Source organism: Doryrhamphus excisus, chromosome 10, assembly GCF_030265055.1.
Source record: "Doryrhamphus excisus isolate RoL2022-K1 chromosome 10, RoL_Dexc_1.0, whole genome shotgun sequence".
In the NCBI taxonomy this organism is placed as follows: domain Eukaryota; kingdom Metazoa; phylum Chordata; class Actinopteri; order Syngnathiformes; family Syngnathidae; genus Doryrhamphus; species Doryrhamphus excisus.
This window is the reverse complement of record NC_080475.1, coordinates 21292173-21309281: the sequence shown is the minus strand read 5'-3', so window position 1 is coordinate 21309281 and position 17109 is coordinate 21292173. Positions and strand designations below refer to the sequence as shown.

The following is a 17109-nucleotide window of genomic DNA, read 5'->3' as shown; positions in this document are numbered from 1 at the left end:
CATTAGCACCAGGACCATTGAACACAGACAAGGACCATCTCTGAATTATTGATAGCATGACAACTAATGAGGAAACCCGACCTCAACTTTGGTGCTGACAAGCACACACAAAGCTATAAACAAAGCTATACATAAAGCTATATACAAAGCTATATACATAGCTATAAACAAAGCTATAAACAAAGCTATATACAAAGCTATATACAAAGCTATACACAAAGCTATACACAAAGCTATATACAAAGCTATAAACAAAGCTATATACATAGCTATAAACAAAGCTATAAACAAAGCTATATACAAAGCTATATACAAAGCTATATACAAAGCTATAAACAAAGCTATACGCAAAGCTATACGCAAAGCTATACGCAAAGCTATACGCAAAGCTATAAACAAAGCTATATACAAAGCTATATACAAAGCTATACACAAAGCTATAAACAAAGCTATAAACAAAGCTATATACAAAGCTATATACAAAGCTATACACAAAGCTATATACAAAGCTATATACAAAGCTATAAACAAAGCTATAAACAAAGCTATACGCAAAGCTATACGCAAAGCTATATACAAAGCTATAAACAAAGCTATATACAAAGCTATACACAAAGCTATATACAAAGCTATAAACAAAGCTATAAACAAAGCTATACGCAAAGCTATATGCAAAGCTATATACAAAGCTATAAACAAAGCTATATACAAAGCTATATACAAAGCTATACGCAAAGCTATAAACAAAGCTATACGCAAAGCTATACGCAAAGCTATACACAAAGCTATACACAAAGCTATACGCAAAGCTATAAACAAAGCTATAAACAAAGCTATATACAAAGCTATATACAAAGCTATATACAAAGCTATATACAAAGCTATAAACAAAGCTATAAACAAAGCTATATACAAAGCTATATACAAAGCTATAAACAAAGCTATATACAAAGCTATATACAAAGCTATAAACAAAGCTATAAACAAAGCTATACGCAAAGCTATACGCAAAGCTATATACAAAGCTATAAACAAAGCTATATACAAAGCTATACACAAAGCTATATACAAAGCTATAAACAAAGCTATAAACAAAGCTATACGCAAAGCTATATGCAAAGCTATATACAAAGCTATAAACAAAGCTATATACAAAGCTATATACAAAGCTATACGCAAAGCTATAAACAAAGCTATACGCAAAGCTATACGCAAAGCTATACACAAAGCTATACACAAAGCTATACGCAAAGCTATAAACAAAGCTATAAACAAAGCTATATACAAAGCTATATACAAAGCTATATACAAAGCTATATACAAAGCTATATACAAAGCTATATACAAAGCTATATACAAAGCTATAAACAAAGCTATAAACAAAGCTATATACAAAGCTATATACAAAGCTATATACAGCACATCGCTGTATGGATGGATTGGATCATTTAGGACCAGGAATAGTCACTGTCCTTATACTGGATTACCCAACAGGAAAGACCATTTATGAATATGATAATAAACATGTTACAGTCATAAAAAAGGAATACAACATGAACACATATTACTTTCCCTTTTCTGTTCATTATAACACGAGGAAACAAGTTAATATCAGCAAGCTAACAACGGACGTTTAATTGGAGATTAATCCGTTTAATTGGAGATTAATCTGTTTAATTGGAGATTAATCCGTTTAATTGGAGATTCGCTAATTTAATTCAACTGACCAAATCCGGTCCCTATGAAGCCATCTTAAAGTTCTTTGTGTTTACATCCAGTGTTGCTAGCAGCGTTGTCAGGAAGCCTTTGTGTGAGGAGGGTGCTTTAGTGTGGCAGTGGTTGGGTTTGTGTTGCTGGAAGAGCGAGTGAAGGCAGCATGGAGGACAAGAGGAGGTGCCGTGAACATCAGGCAGCAGTTTCTGTCGCCCCGGGCTAACGTGCTAGCTATGGATGTGTTAGCAAGAATGCACGCCCACAGGGATTATTTTTTGACAGCTTTGTTAAGCCTCCCTTTAAGGGCAGAGCTTTGCAGGAACATTACCAACGCCGGTGTGCTTTTCAAAAGGTCCTCCTTCTGCTGTGTTGTTGGAGTGGAGCTTCAGGAGAGCATCCGCCCTTAGTGAAGACCCCAGTCGTCTCTTTTTGTCACTCCACATTTCTTCATCCCCAGCCAGCCACGTTCTATGACGCTTAGGGTTACGCTGGAGCCCACCCCAGCTGTCTTTGGGCGGGAGGCGGGCTGCACCCTGGACGGGCCGCCAGCCAATCACAGCATCCCGCTGTCACTTTGTGTTACGTTTAATATCTGCCCGTCCTTCCGAGTGCTTCCTCTGCCCCGTCACTTTCTATTTCATCTCTTCTTTCTGCACGCCACCCCCACCATCACCCCCGCCCCCGCCCCCACCCCTGTCTGGATAGGTAACCTTGCCTGAGTAGGTTAAGAAAAAGGAGGCACAAGGATCCAAATAGAGAGGAGGTTAATCCTTTGGCAAGTCCACCGACACACGAGAGTCAAAGGACACGTAGAGGAGAGAAGCAGTGGACACAAACGGCAATAAACAGATGTGACAGTCAAACAGCCCGCAGGGAGGTGGAGCTGTGTGTGTGTGTGTGCGTGCATGTGTGCGCATGTGTGCATGTGTGTGCGGAGACAGGGGGGTTGTGGGAAAGCACTGTGAGAAAGCGCGGTGGGAGGAGATAACATTCTCAGTCATGACTTCCTCTCTGCATGATGACAAGCGTCTGCGGCGGCTCCCATTGGTCGCGGCCGCCACCAATCAGAGCGAAGGCATGCAAGGTGCCTCTGGGTTATACCCAACCCCAAAACGGGAGACTCAGCCTCGGAAAGCGAGTGTGTGTCTGAAACAGGGACGTGCATGAAGCTCTTTGCCTTCATTATGGAACGACACTTGAGGAGAACTTGTCTGTCAGCCGTTTCTCCGAGATCACCGCAATCCCTCCTGGCTGCTGGAGAATAAGATCTTGGCTCCGTGGACTCCTGCTCTGATTGGTTACCTCACTTTGGGTTCCCCCTCCCCTTCCAGACTCTGCTCTCGCTCTCTTCCCCTTTGCAACTAAACCAGTCCATAGTATCTTCAGGCTTACCTGAGCCACAGCTGCAGGAACACTGGACCCCTCCTCCACATGCACACGCACACACACACACACACACACACACACACACACACACACAGGTAGCCAGGCACCCCGGCCGGCATCTCCACCAGCAGATGTCATCTTCACATGAACCTCTGTGAGTTGCCTCCTGGATTGTGGAGGACGTCTCTGCGGACGGACTATTGATCACTGAGGGACGATACGGGGGCGCCAGAGCCGACACGCAGCATGATATTGGGTGAGTGTGCGTCTGGTTGTTGATGCATGGAAGGTCAAGGATGCTGCGTCCCTAAATCCATCCCATCATTAGGACGCTCTGCCCGCTTTGGAGCCCATCTGTCAGCAAAGCTCAGCATGTCATTATGGGATGCCGCGGACAGGGCAGGTGTGACTGATGACAGCGAAGGTCAAAGTCCTTAGAGCTCAAATGTATGATTTGATTGGCTGTTGGGGTCACATGACCCAGCTCACATGACCTGAAGATGCTTAGCAAAGTCGACTGTGTGAGTTGATGATGATTGCGTCTTTTGAATGTAAAAAGTTGAAGGTTACGGGATCTTGCCAGGAGACCAATGATGCGTTGATGATGTCACCGTACCACCAAGAACTTGGTCTGGGTCCTGTTGGCATCCATATGTTGCTCCCAGACGTGAAGGATCGTACTTACATGTGGGAATTATATTTATATGAAATTTAGTGTCCTCATATGTGGATATGATGTCTTGCCAAGTATACTGTATGTACTATATGAATATGAACTACTTCTGTTTACATGTACATTGGATTCAGTCTCTCGGTTTAGCGTTTAGCTCTCCAGTCATGTCGTGTTCTGACTCAGCCAGCACTTGGGTATTTAGTATTCCGGCCTCATAGTGGCCGTGCCAGAGAGGGACCAGCATGCCTGACGTAGCTGCCTTGTGGATTCGCCGCTGTAAGTCCAAATGACCAATCATGCACGCACAAACGTGTCCAAGCTAGCAGGGGCGTGTTTATGATGTTTACCACCATCGATGCCAGCATCTGCTAGCATACTCACTTGAGTACGCGTGTCAGGGAGTCTGCGTGCGTTAATTGTTTTGCTGCGTTCACCGCCGGAGACGCCACTTTGCGTTAGCGCCTGCCTAGACGATTCAGGGCGAGCGTGTTTTTCAATGATGATGCAGATTACGCAACAACACGTGAGCCCGCATGCAAGTTTTACTTTGCAATGTTTGTACTTCTTGGAGTTTACCACCCGTTTGGTTTGGTTGTTGTGTCTGCGGCTGCTCCGGGGGGGCGATTTAACAGTTAGACAAGCCCCGTCTTGATCAGCTTGCTGCCGGGAGGAACTCTTGGAAAACGTATTTGGTCGGCACGTGTGAACGCCAGCGGTCGTTAGCGGTCAGCTGCTACAGCGACAACGTTAGCGGTCAGCTGCTACAGCGACAACGTTAGCGGTCAGCTGCTACAGCGACAAACTCCATCAGCACAGACATTTTTCCTTAAATAAGACCACTCTCTGCTTTCAGTGCATTTAAGGGTGGGTGGGATCTTCCACTTTAACACCCCCCCCCCCCCCACTGTATGATTCCCCCAGTCTACCATTCTGCTCCATTTACATGCTGATGTGCTGTTGAGCAATTTGACATTTGTGGCTTTCATCGTCTGAAAAGGGTAATGTCATTGGAATGACCTTTGCGATAAGGATGTCATTGTAACGACCTTTGCAATAAGGACATGTGCTGATGCGGACCTTCTATCATCATATTCGGTGCAATGATACAAATCTGGAAATGTTCTACACACGTTTCTCTGACAAGTATTAATAATAATAAAGGATAAAAAAATCCTATTTAGATGAAAAACTGCTTGTACAGCGTGAAGGTGTGTACTTACTGACTGCATCAACATCAACATGCTGCTATGAGCTGTTGGTTTGGAATGACCTTGAGCAGATACGACCTTCATATAACCTCTTTGTTTTGCATTGGTGCCAATTTAGGAGTAAAATAGCTTGGAGGTGGAGATGTAGGTGCCAAATAGTCCAAATAGTCCAACTAGTGATAATGGCAGGAGATGCTTTGTGCTCAACGTGGAGCTGCAGAAGGTCTACTAACATTATTGCGTCTGGAGGGTTCTTCCTGGAGGCTGTACTTTTTAGACAAGACGTGTCTTTGCCACGGTCACCACAGATGCTGCATGATGGCAGTTTGACAGGCGGGAAACATTCCCGGGACGCTCCACTTTGTTAGCTTCATGGGAACAATTTGTGGCGCAGGGAGCCCGAGCCCCCCCCCCCCCCAGTTGATGTTCGGATGTCGTATGTTTCATCTGGCTGTCCATCCGAGTCAGCGCTCACCTCCTCGGCTCGGGGCAATGCAGGCCATCTGTCTCTTTGTCTTTGTTTTTGGGAGCCCACTTCGGGCCCGGTCTGTCTTCATGAATCCTCCTTCTCCGATGACCTGTCCGCATAGCTAATGCTCACTCCATTCACTCACTCCAAGCCCCCCCTCTGGTCCACCCTCACCTGGCCCATGGAGGTCACAAGTCACATAAGAGAGAATGTATTCTTTGAACACAAACGCACTTCTTTCCCGTTTTCTCCGGTTGAGGTCAAAATGACACATTAATTAGAACGTCTTAATGAGTCAGATATTTGCTATGCGTAGAACACACTTTGTCCCGCTGGGATCCTTTGCATCGCCCAGATATCGCTAAGGTGTTTTAGTGGACCAGACGCTTGGGAATTCTGCATTAAATACGCTGACGAGCAACTTTTTATGCTGACTGTGCTCTTTAGTCTTGAGAGTAGACTGACGAAGCCTCAGATGATGTGAAACGTCTTCTAAGACCATCTGGACTGGCCGGGTGCGTTGATCCCGTATCCGAGGACACAATGGCTTGGTTTAATGTTTGGCACTGCGGGGTGACAGGGTGCACATTCTGAGTGAAGACGGGAAGCTTCTTTATTCTTGTACCCAACTCATCGTGCAGACACACAGAGGACGTACTACCAGCTTTCAAAATAAAAGCACACTGTGCAGTCTAACTGTGTAAACAAGATTCTATCTTCCATACGCAGTTGGCATTGCATGGGTGACTACATCTTCCTTCCAGCACAGGCTTTACAGATGCTGTACAGATGCTGACATCCCATTAGAAAAGTTTGCCAGATTGTTACCAATAAATAAATATGCCTTACAATTTGAGAAAGTGTATTTCACGATATGGGTTGAGGTTTGTGGCTTTTAATACAAGACTCTTAATATTGTTATATCATATCGTGATACAGCCCAAAAATATTGTGATATACGCTAACGTCCATATCGCCCAACCCTGTTTTTGAAGAATGAATTCAAGTGCCAACATGTTGCCTATGAAAACTCTTCAAGGAAAAAATTGCTGTAAGTAACACACATTAATATTGTGAACTGTATAAAACTGCATTAGTACCACACAAAAATATTTTGCCAAAACAAAGTTGTATTTTTTCAGTCTTGTTGCATTCAGGTACATCACGATGTCCAGCGAGGCCTTCAAGGCCCAATGATTTAGCTCTACCACAAAAGTACACGGAAGTCAGACAGGCAGCTGCCTGATGAAGGCTGGCTTCCATCGCGGACTTGTGGGGGCACGCCCCGGCCCTGAGCCTCTTGGGACCGCTTGTTGATGACTACATGAAACACTTTCTCCTTTTTTATTCATGCGTGCCGCGCCGCAATTTGGACCATAGTTACATAAAAAAGTATTTTATGGTATGAATGTCACCGCTCATGCGTAAACAACGATGCAAAGTGCTAAGCTAGTCGGCGAATTGCGTCAGATTTTAAGCCCTCGCTAAAGTTTATGGTCACTAAAATGAGTGAAGGAGCTGGACCAAGTAAAAAGGCAAAAACTGGACCAAGTAAAAAGGCAAAAACTGGACCAAGTAAAAAGGCAAAAAACATATCACTTCCATACGGATATGGAATATTATACGGATATTATGATACGGATATTATCCATGACTGATAAACATTTGGAAGTGTGCTTGAGGCTGGCTATCAGCAGCTACTGTCCGGACTATGCATCCCTGGCTGGTTCAATTCAGTGCAAGTCATCAAAGTAAACTCAGGTAATTACAAAAAATGTTAATAGTTAATTATGTGTGTTTTGCAATATTGGCTCATTTGGTTATGTAAGGTACATCAACATACATTGTACGTACAAATAATCCTCAATACATTTGAAAATAAATAGATGTTTTGCATTTTTGTAGTGGGTAGATCATTTTGACTCGGTCATTTTAAAAGTAGCTCGCATGCTGAAAAAGTGTGAGCACCCCTGGATTAGATGCTACCAATGCTGTAGAAAACGCTAAAATGCTAAAGCTACCTGCCATTGAGAGACGTCTTGAAGTAATTTTCTTTTCTTGAGAAACTTTGGACTGTCCAGTCTGGACTTCTGGATGGGATGGATGGGATTCAGGATCCAACACACACGTCTGGATGTTAAAGGTCGATGCCGAGGCGTTTATGGTCAACTCCTTCACACACAAATAAAACCTTGACAGCTGAGCTCAGGAGCTGAGAGGAGCTCAGTGATGGGCGGTGCTTGTCCAAGGGTCATATGCTGTCTGTGATCCGGTATTGTGTGTGATGAAACATTACATTGGACTTGACCCCCCTTGGCCCCCCCGTGCAGTAACGCTTGCTATCATCATCATATTGAATGAGCTGCATATTGTCTGAGTGACCAAGGATGCAAGATTGATATGAGATGCCACTTCACTGACAGATTGTGTGTGATGTCGTGGGGGGGGGGGGGGGGGTGAAGACGCAGCAGCCTCTTTTTTCTTAGCCAATCCGGTTTCAGGAGGGAAACTCTGAGGTCAAAGCATCCTGATGACTTCCACTCTGACTGTTTGTTTTGAGTCCAGTCGGGTGCTAATACAGGAGACCAATGTAGGAGACCAATGTAGGAGACCAATGTAGGAGACCAATGTAGGAGACCAATGTAGGAGACCAATGTAGGAGACCAATGTAGGAGACCAACGTAGGAGACTAATGTAGGAGACTAATGTAGGAGACCAACGTAGGAGACCAATGTAGGAGACCAATGTAGGAGACCAACGTAGGAGACCAATGTAGGAGACCATTGTAGGAGACCAATGTAGGAGACCAATGTAGGAGACCAATGTAGGAGACCAACGTAGGAGACCAATGTAGGAGACCAATGTAGGAGATCAATGTAGGAGACTAATGTAGGAGACCAATGTAGGAGACTAATGTAGGAGACCAATACAGGAGACCAATACAGGAGACCATTGTAGGAGACCAACGTAGGAGACCAATGTAGGAGACCAATGTAGGAGACCAATGTAGGAGACCAATGTAGGAGACCAATGTAGGAGACCAATGTAGGAGACCAATGTAGGAGACCAACGTAGGAGACTAATGTAGGAGACCAATGTAGGAGACCAATGTAGGAGACTAATGTAGGAGACCAATGTAGGAGACCAACGTAGGAGACTAATGTAGGAGACCAATGTAGGAGACCAATGTAGGAGACTAATGTAGGAGACCAATGTAGGAGACTAATGTAGGAGACCAACGTAGGAGACTAATGTAGGAGACCAATGTAGGAGACCAATGTAGGAGACCAATGTAGGAGACCAATGTAGGAGACCAACGTAGGAGACCAATGTAGGAGACTAATGTAGGAGACCAATGTAGGAGACCAATGAAGGAGACCAATGTAGGAGACCAATGAAGGAGACCAATGTAGGAGACCAATGTAGGAGACCAACGACCATGCAGTTATAGGAATGGTGGAGTGAATGGTGGAGAGCAAAGCCATGGTGTGTGAGCACATCCATGTGGAGCACCTTGCTGTGTAAAGCAGGGCAGAGTGAAGGAGGTGCTTGTCATTGTTCCTCTGCTTTGTTGGTGTCATTACTGCTCCCTTGGCCATGATCAGCACAACATCAATGCTCAAGGTGACTGAGCAGGAGATCATGTGTCATTTTACATCAACGTGCACACACCGGTACTACACACCTGCGCTACTACACACCTGCGCTACTACACACCTGCGCTACTACACACCTGCGCTACTACACACCAGTGGCTGTTTACATGCAGTCAAATAACCCTTTCATAACCTTCGTATTAGCAATAACCTAGTTAACACATGGTTAAGGAATGTGTATATATATATATATAATATATATTATTTGTACACAATAAATGGCTTCCTGTCCATCAACTGAGAAGGTCTCCCTGCTGTGGGTTGATGTCCTTCTCATAAGCAGTACAGTAGCTGCTGCATTCTGTCTCAAAGGCTCCAAGTGTGATATTGATCAACTCATTCTGTAGCAGCGTGAAGGAGTACGAATCCCCCCCCCCCCCCCAAACAGCAGCCAAGCATAAAACATTTGAGCAAAGTAAACGTTTGGCAGCAAAGGATGTTGCATTAATCATGGCTAGCTGCTCTATTTCTGTATTTCTGTACACCCCAAAGACGAGAGAGGGGTGGACTACGAGGACCAAGAGGAAGGCGGAGGGATAAGATGGAGTGAAAAGTGTCCGTATGAAGGAGGATTAGCGCCTTTCCGCTCTAAGGGGAAGAGGAAATTCTTCCAAGTAGATAAGGTTTCACACAAAGACCCAAAGAGAAATCAATTCTCCTTGAGATGCTGCAAGGTCATGATGGTGATCATGGGGGCCGCACGTGCACGTGCACACATGCACACACACACACACACACACATATATATATACAGTGGTATAAATAGGTTTGGGGCCCCTGATACATTCTTAGTAAAGGCCTGGTTGTTGGGATGAACCATTCCAGGTAAAGATATCCTCAAGCAGACCCACACAGGGATGGAAGAGACGGGAAATCAACTTTATAGGATTTACAGGAAGTGTGTAATAATTATTTAAACTAAAAGTAGGCAGGTGCATACATTTGGCCACCCTCGTTATTTTATTGATTAGAATATCTTTACTAATTATTGGAGCATAACATCAGTTTGGTAAGATCATTGACCCTTGACCTGCATACGCAAGCGAAGCCAATCATGACAAAGGGTATTTAAGGTGGCAAGGGGGCGGTAGGCATGAAAGGTAACAAAGGAGAAGAACAGGAAATGAGCCAACAGTAAGGAGAGAGTCCGGACCAGATGATAAGATTCCCTACGGGAAGAAATGTATTCCTTTTTCCAAAACACATGGAGCTCAAGCCTATCTTGTATCACCTGACCTCTGACTCATGGAATTTAGGTCACATGAGTCCGATCGATGACCCACTGTCGGGAATGTCATCCTATCACCCCTTCACCTCAGTGGGTGGCCTCCCTCCACTTTTGTTCCACAAGTTACACTCCGGAACAAAACCACACTTCCCTCCTTTGCAGACCGTGCTAAGTGAATTTATGCAAAGTAGAATTCAAAATCAAATACTTTTGTAGTTTTAAAATCCTTTACACCACCTCCTAAATATAATAGTATACATTATTAGAGCCCTATACACATGAAATAACACCCCTATAGTCATATTTAACAAATATTGTGGACATCCATCTTTATATCTTCTATCCTCACTAGGGTCGCAGGGGTATGCTGGAGCCTATCCCAGCTGAGGCGAGGTCCACCCTGGACTGGTGGTCAGCCAATCACAGGGCACATATAGACAAACAACCATTCACACTCACATTCATACCTATGGACAATGTGGAGTCGCTAATTAACCTAGCATGTTTTTGGAATGTGGGAGGAAACCGGAATATCTGGAGAAAAGCCACGCATGCACGGGGAGAACATGCAAACTCCACACAGAGATGGGTGATGGTGGAATTGAACTCGGGTGTCCTAGCTGTGTGGCCTGCACGCTAACCACTTGGCAGCCGTGCAGCCCTTATATTTGTATTTATGTTAATTAGGCTAATTAGGCAAAATACATACAGTTTTGCTTCATTGTCCATATTTATGACTAATAACAGGCAGCATTAAACCACAAAACAGCGAGATTAATAATGAATATATTTTAGCAAAACAGTTTAGCCATGAAATTGGAACCGTAAAGTGCCAACTATTTCTCCAAAAGCCCGAAGGCGATGGTATAAAAACGTCAAGTGGCAGACTCATAAAACACAAAGATGGCGTTTAGGGCATCAATTAGCACCTTTTATGTTTTTTATAAAAAATGTCGAATACTTACAATGTGGTAAAATTCCACGGCAATACGAAATGAAAAATAATTGTAATAAGAAGCTTTGAGCTCCATAATGTTAATAAACCATAATGTTAATAATCCATAATATTAATAATCCATAATGTTAATAATCCATAATGTTAATAATCCAAAATGTTAATAATCCATAATGTCAATAATCCATAATATTAATCATCCATAATGTTAATAATCCATAATGTTATGGAGCATTTTGAAATAGCCGCACTTTTTCCACCCCACACATCCAACCTGCCACCCGGCCTTGAACGGTGTCTATGATGCTGCATAGCGGTGGAGTGATACCATGATGGGAGTATCTGGACTTGCGTGTTGCCACCTCGCCCACAGCCACCAGGGGACTAATTATTTGGACGTCGTTAAAGCCAACGAGTGCAGCCGTCTGGTATGCACACCGTCTCCTCGCAGACTCCTATCCCAGCACACGGCTCTGCCGCTTGGAACGACCGGGATAAGAGGGAGGGGATGAAGCTTTGCCAGGACCTGCACCACGCACCTCCCTGCCCCGCCCCGCCCCTCTGAGGCCAGAGGGAAGGGAGGGGCGGCTAGGGAGATGCCAGAGGTGTGGATTAGAAGGCTGTCAGGGGCCAAGAGGTAGCTGAGGTCATCAGTGTAAACCAGGACTGGTTGCTACTCTTCCCTTCTCTACTTTGGATCCAAGTCCATGCCAGCTTGGACCATGACTTTCATAATCATGAAATAAAGCCCTTGTTTGACTAATACTGGGAATATTAGGGCTACTTTTACACGTAGTAGATAGCATGGCAACATAAAGTACCACATATAGCCTTCAGTATGGATGCTTGCACAACCTAACGAGTACAGAGAAGTAGAATATAAGAGGTGTATGAAATATTCAGCCCTTCCAAAGATAATAATGTTCCAGTTTTGCTGGTCCGGTAATCACCAAGCAGCCATGCCACAAATCTTCATTTAGAGGATTAGCCAGCAGGGAGACAGCTCGCGGTCTTTGGCTTTATCGTTGGCACGGGCCAGCACTCTGAGAACTCTGAGTTCTGGTCTTTGCTGGCTCCTGTACCTGGACCAGCCATCATATTCACAGCACATGCTATGGAAATATTATTATTATTATTTTTTTTGGGCAAATATATGAAACATTCCATTATTCTTACATCAATGAAAATATAACTTTCCATTATTTACATTTGTATTCAGCTATCTGATCACAAGCCCAAAAGGAGTAGGCAGAAGCAAAAGCTTATAAATGCAAGATATAATCATCTTCATGCCACTGTCTTGTTTTACCCTGTTATTATTATTATTCTTACTTATACTCATTATTGTTATAATCTTTATCATTATTACCATCATTATAATCATCATTAATATTAGCATTTTCATCATTATAGTTGTAACAATTTTTTGATTTTTTAATTTGTATTTTTCTAATTATTTAATTTTACAGACTTCAAACGGTCGTGGCGCTTGCGTAGTTCACAGGGTCCGTTGGTGGCGCCATCTCGCCACGCCCCCACCCTCATCTGGTTGGCCGATCATAAGCAGCATTAAATACACTGAACAAATCACTCGTTAACGTCTCAATAAATAGTAACACTTTGCCTCTTAATTAGTGCTGATTGTTTGATATCTTTGAGCTGACTGCGTTACTTTTTTGGTAAACCAGGCGGTAAACCAGGCGGTAAACCAGGCGGTAAACCAGGTGGTAAACCAGGCGGTAAACCAGGCGGTAAACCAGGCGGTAAACCAGGCGGTAAACCAGGTGGTAAACCAGGCGGTAAACCAGGCGGTAAACCAGGCGGTAAGCCAGGCGGCGACAATTGAAACACTTTTGCTTTCATCTCCCGGTGACCTTGCCTCTGTCGGCCATCTTGGTTGTGAGTAAACGTGAGTATTTTTCCAAGCCTCGTGCCTCATCATATCTTAGCGCCGTCCTTGCCTCCATCTTTTACTCGCCGTGCGCTTTGCCTTTTGTTGCCTTTGTTTGCCCTTTTTGGAGAATAAAAATCACCCGTTTGGGTTCCATTAGCTCAGCCCTTCAATGCTTAGCGACACAACCCCCAGACCGCCCCCGAAGGCCAGTATCGTATTCTGCCTGGGTGTTCCTGTGTAATGCGTAGCTACGGGGAGGGTGACCTTCACGGCAGGCAGGCTGCAACATTAGCGCTCAGAGAAGAGGGCGGGCCACGCTAAAGGATCCTGAGGACAGAATATGTCACATGTTTGATAATTAGCACATGACATTGGAACTCTTCGCTCCTAAACATTCATTCTCATATGAATTATAGCGCTTGGTTTTTCATTACAGGATGGAATAGACGTGCATCTTTCATATGTTTGAGTTGTTGTTAAAAATAGATCCAACTACAAAAAAAAACATAAGTGTTGGAAATCTTGGAAAAACTCTTCCCCTTGGTTAAACATCGGAATTGTGCATGCATTGCGCCCCCAGGCCCCCACAAAGGTGAATCCAATGCCAGGGAATGTTACTGGCAGCAATGCGAGGCGATGACGGGGGCAAATGCATCCTGCTCATGAATGATGCATGCCCCCCCCCCAACGGGGGGAGGGAGCTGGACACGAGGTTGCGGCGTGTGCATGGTGCAGAACAAGGTGACACTTTTTATGGCACCCACCGACGTCACACGTCAGGTCGCAATCTGGAGCTCACTGCAAGGGTCTGCTCAGCGTGCACATCTACCAACACTTTGACGCACTTTTGGTCCTTTGCCCCCCCCGCTGCATTGTCACCCCTCCTTTGGACTCTCACAGTCCCTTCAGTTCCGTCATCGACAATCACTGTTTCCGTCTCACTGCCTCGCACTGCTGCAGTCTGGGGCTCAACATCATAGCAGCACACGGCGAAGGAAAGTGTGTGAGTGTGTGAGAGTGTGTGTGTGTGTGAGTGTGTGTGTGTGAGTGTGTGTGTGTGTGTATCAAACATAGCAAAGCTCCAAAATGGTTTGTTGTTGATGTTTCATCTGTCAGCGCCTACGGTGCCGGCGCCGGCGGTGGCGGTGTAGCGGGAAGACCAACATGCTCTCTGTGACAACACCACGCATGTCAGCAGGCCTCAGATGCTAGCACGCTAAAGCTACACATGCTAAAGCTCACATTTTGGGTGGAGATTGGCGGGAACCACCGATGATGACAAATCATATCCACAGAAACATAACATTTAACTGTAATAAAATGCTAGAGGGGGCGGCACGGCGGTCTCGTGGTTAGCGCGCAGACCTCACAGCTAGGAGACCAGGGTTCAATCCCCACCCTCGGCCATCTCTGTGTGGAGTTTGCATGTTCTCCCCGTGCATGCGTGGGTTTTCTCCGGGTACTCCGGTTTCCTCCCACATTCCAAAAACATGCTAGGTTAATTAGCCACTCCAAATTGTCCATAGGTATGAATGTGAGTGTGAATGGTTGTTTGTCTATATGTGCCCTGTGATTGGCTGGCGACCAGCCTGGTGTACCGCGCCTCTCGCCCGAAGACAGCTGGGATAGGCTCCAGCACCCCCGCGACCCTTGTGTTGAAAAGCGGTAGAAAATGAATGAATGAATGAAAACGCTAGAGGACAAAGCAGTGGATCTGTAAAGCAGCAACCTTCACCATAATCCCAGAGGAACATAAATCTAATCTGATTATAAACGTATTTATTCTCAAATCTATTCTCAATGATGCTGATTTACTGCAGGAGAAAAGCGCTGTAGACAATGGACACAAAGACCTCTAATTTCATAGCAGGGGGTCAAGGCGCACCATTATGAGCAGCAAATATGGTAATTTGGGAGACTGAGCCGCACCGAGATGGGCGTGGCGGCGCACCATCGGAGGTGTCCACAGTTTCACCTTGGCGCCGTGACAATTTGGTGACAAAACAGCGCACCAAAGGAGCCCTAGAAGCTTGCCAGCTCCGACCTGCTCTATTTTGGCGCAGGCGAAGCGCAGTGGTAAATTGACTGACAGGCGCACAGTGCACACACATCACCAAAACCTCGCAGCGCACATTTTAGTGGAGAAAAGGATGACAGCAGCCACTATTAATGCACCTCACGCTGTCAAGTGTGGTGTTATTATTATTATTATTATTATGATTATTATATTAGGATATAAAACTGAGTACAGCGGAGCCTCAAGTGATGTCTGGGTAGTAGCAGGATTTGGACAACACAACAGTTTTTTCATAAATGTCATAAAAGTGTAGCTTCAAACGGGCATAATCTAAGCGATTCTTCCCTGTAGGAGGTTTGAACCCCAACAGATAGAAAGAAGCTGGTTTAATTAAACCAACTTTTTTCATTGGTTCTCCTTTATTTCCCAAAACCCCCTTTTTTAAATCCCTTTCTACTTCCCCCCCAACTTCTTCCCTTCCCTAGCGATATGTCGCCGACACTGGCTCCGGTATCAGGCCCAATTACAGAGATGATATCCACTGTCAATCAGCAGCTCACAGATGAAGCCGGGCCTCTTTAGCATGCTAATGGAATGCCAGATTCAATCAGGCCTTTGTATGGCAGACGGGGGCGGGGGGGGTGGGGGGGGGGGGGCTGCTCATTATGAAATAAATCATAATAACAATGAAGCTGTGCTGCGGTGGCATGCAGCACCTAACTCGTCACAGCGTTGGACTCGCTCTTCCTTTATGAACACTCATTTCCTTCCCTTTCTTCCTCCGTGCTTCCTTGGAAGACCGGCTTGGTGACACGAGGATTGAGAACAGCAAGACTCATTTGTGGGCTAATTGGTTTGTGAGTGTGGGTGCTTTAATTATGGAGCCCCACGCCACTGGTACATGACAACTGAAGGATGGAACGTCCATGACCTGAAAGTACATCTCCGTTTGGAATAACTTCATCAAGTTAGCATGAAATCTAATTCTAGTAACGGACTACTACTACTACTAACACAGCTACTTCAATTAAACGCTATTTTATCACTTACTAATTATCTTCAAATACTCTGCTTAACGGGGGCCAATTATGCTCATTTTCCCACCCTTTATATTGAGTTGTGGACTCCTATAGAGCAGCTCCACACAATAACCAGTACAGACAAGTTTTAGATCTTCCAGAATCTGCACCTATTCCAACTGTATTTCCTTTGATTTGTGCTTCCTGACGAAACTATTTTCATTTATTCCATCCACGGCCCGCCTCTGGGCATGCCCATTACACTGTGATTGGTCACATGAACCATATAAGGAAGTCCGCCCCTCTGTGACATCACAAAGGGGCAGTTTTACCACGCCTTTGGAATCCGAGTGTTTTGAGCCATCCCAAACTTCTTTCAGTGCTCACTACCAAATACGCAAACCTCCTTGTCTGAACCTTTGGCATGGGGGGGGGGGGGGGGGGGGGGGTGCTGATTCAACCCAAAGTGTCATTTGTGGTCACTGCAATGCCAAGTGACATTAGAGCCAAGCGCCCCCCCCCCCCCCCCAGCACTTACAGATATTACTAATTACTAATTTGTTCAACTCCTCCATATTCCTAGACAAGTAGCATCCGTGCTCCTATCCGATTCCATCCGGCTGCTGGGATGCTGGACTGGAAAATACTGGCCATGAGCCCCCACAAAGAACACAGGTGTGCAGTCTGGAATGCCCTCATCACCCACATTGCATCACCCCCCCCCCCCCCCCCCCCAAAGCCTGGGAGTCTAATCTGAAGAAAGGAAAAAGAGAATGTGGTTCCTTTGTTACTGTCCTCTGGAATGATCGTGGATAAGTGATAGAATTCCACACCTCAGGGCGCCGCTTCCTGGGAGGTGCATGGGAATAAAGTCACTGGCTATTGTTCCAC

At 45.1% G+C, this 17109-nt stretch overlaps 1 protein-coding gene across 3 annotated transcripts in view; it reads left to right on the top strand.

Annotated features, from left to right (window-relative positions):
- The first annotated feature begins 2823 nt into the window (after positions 1-2823).
- The window catches only part of LOC131136473 (zinc finger protein 385A-like), a 45485-nt gene continuing 31199 nt past the window's right edge, over positions 2824-17109 (top strand). Inside the window, exon 1 of one of the 3 annotated variants that reach the window (XM_058083315.1) lies at positions 2824-3355. In XM_058083315.1, coding sequence (XP_057939298.1) covers positions 3346-3355 — 10 coding nt within the window. In that variant the 5' untranslated portion in view covers positions 2824-3345. Of the gene's footprint in view, positions 3356-4044; positions 4296-5489; positions 6501-17109 lie in introns of those variants that run through there. The other 2 variants (XM_058083316.1, XM_058083317.1) reach the window with 2 other exon arrangements.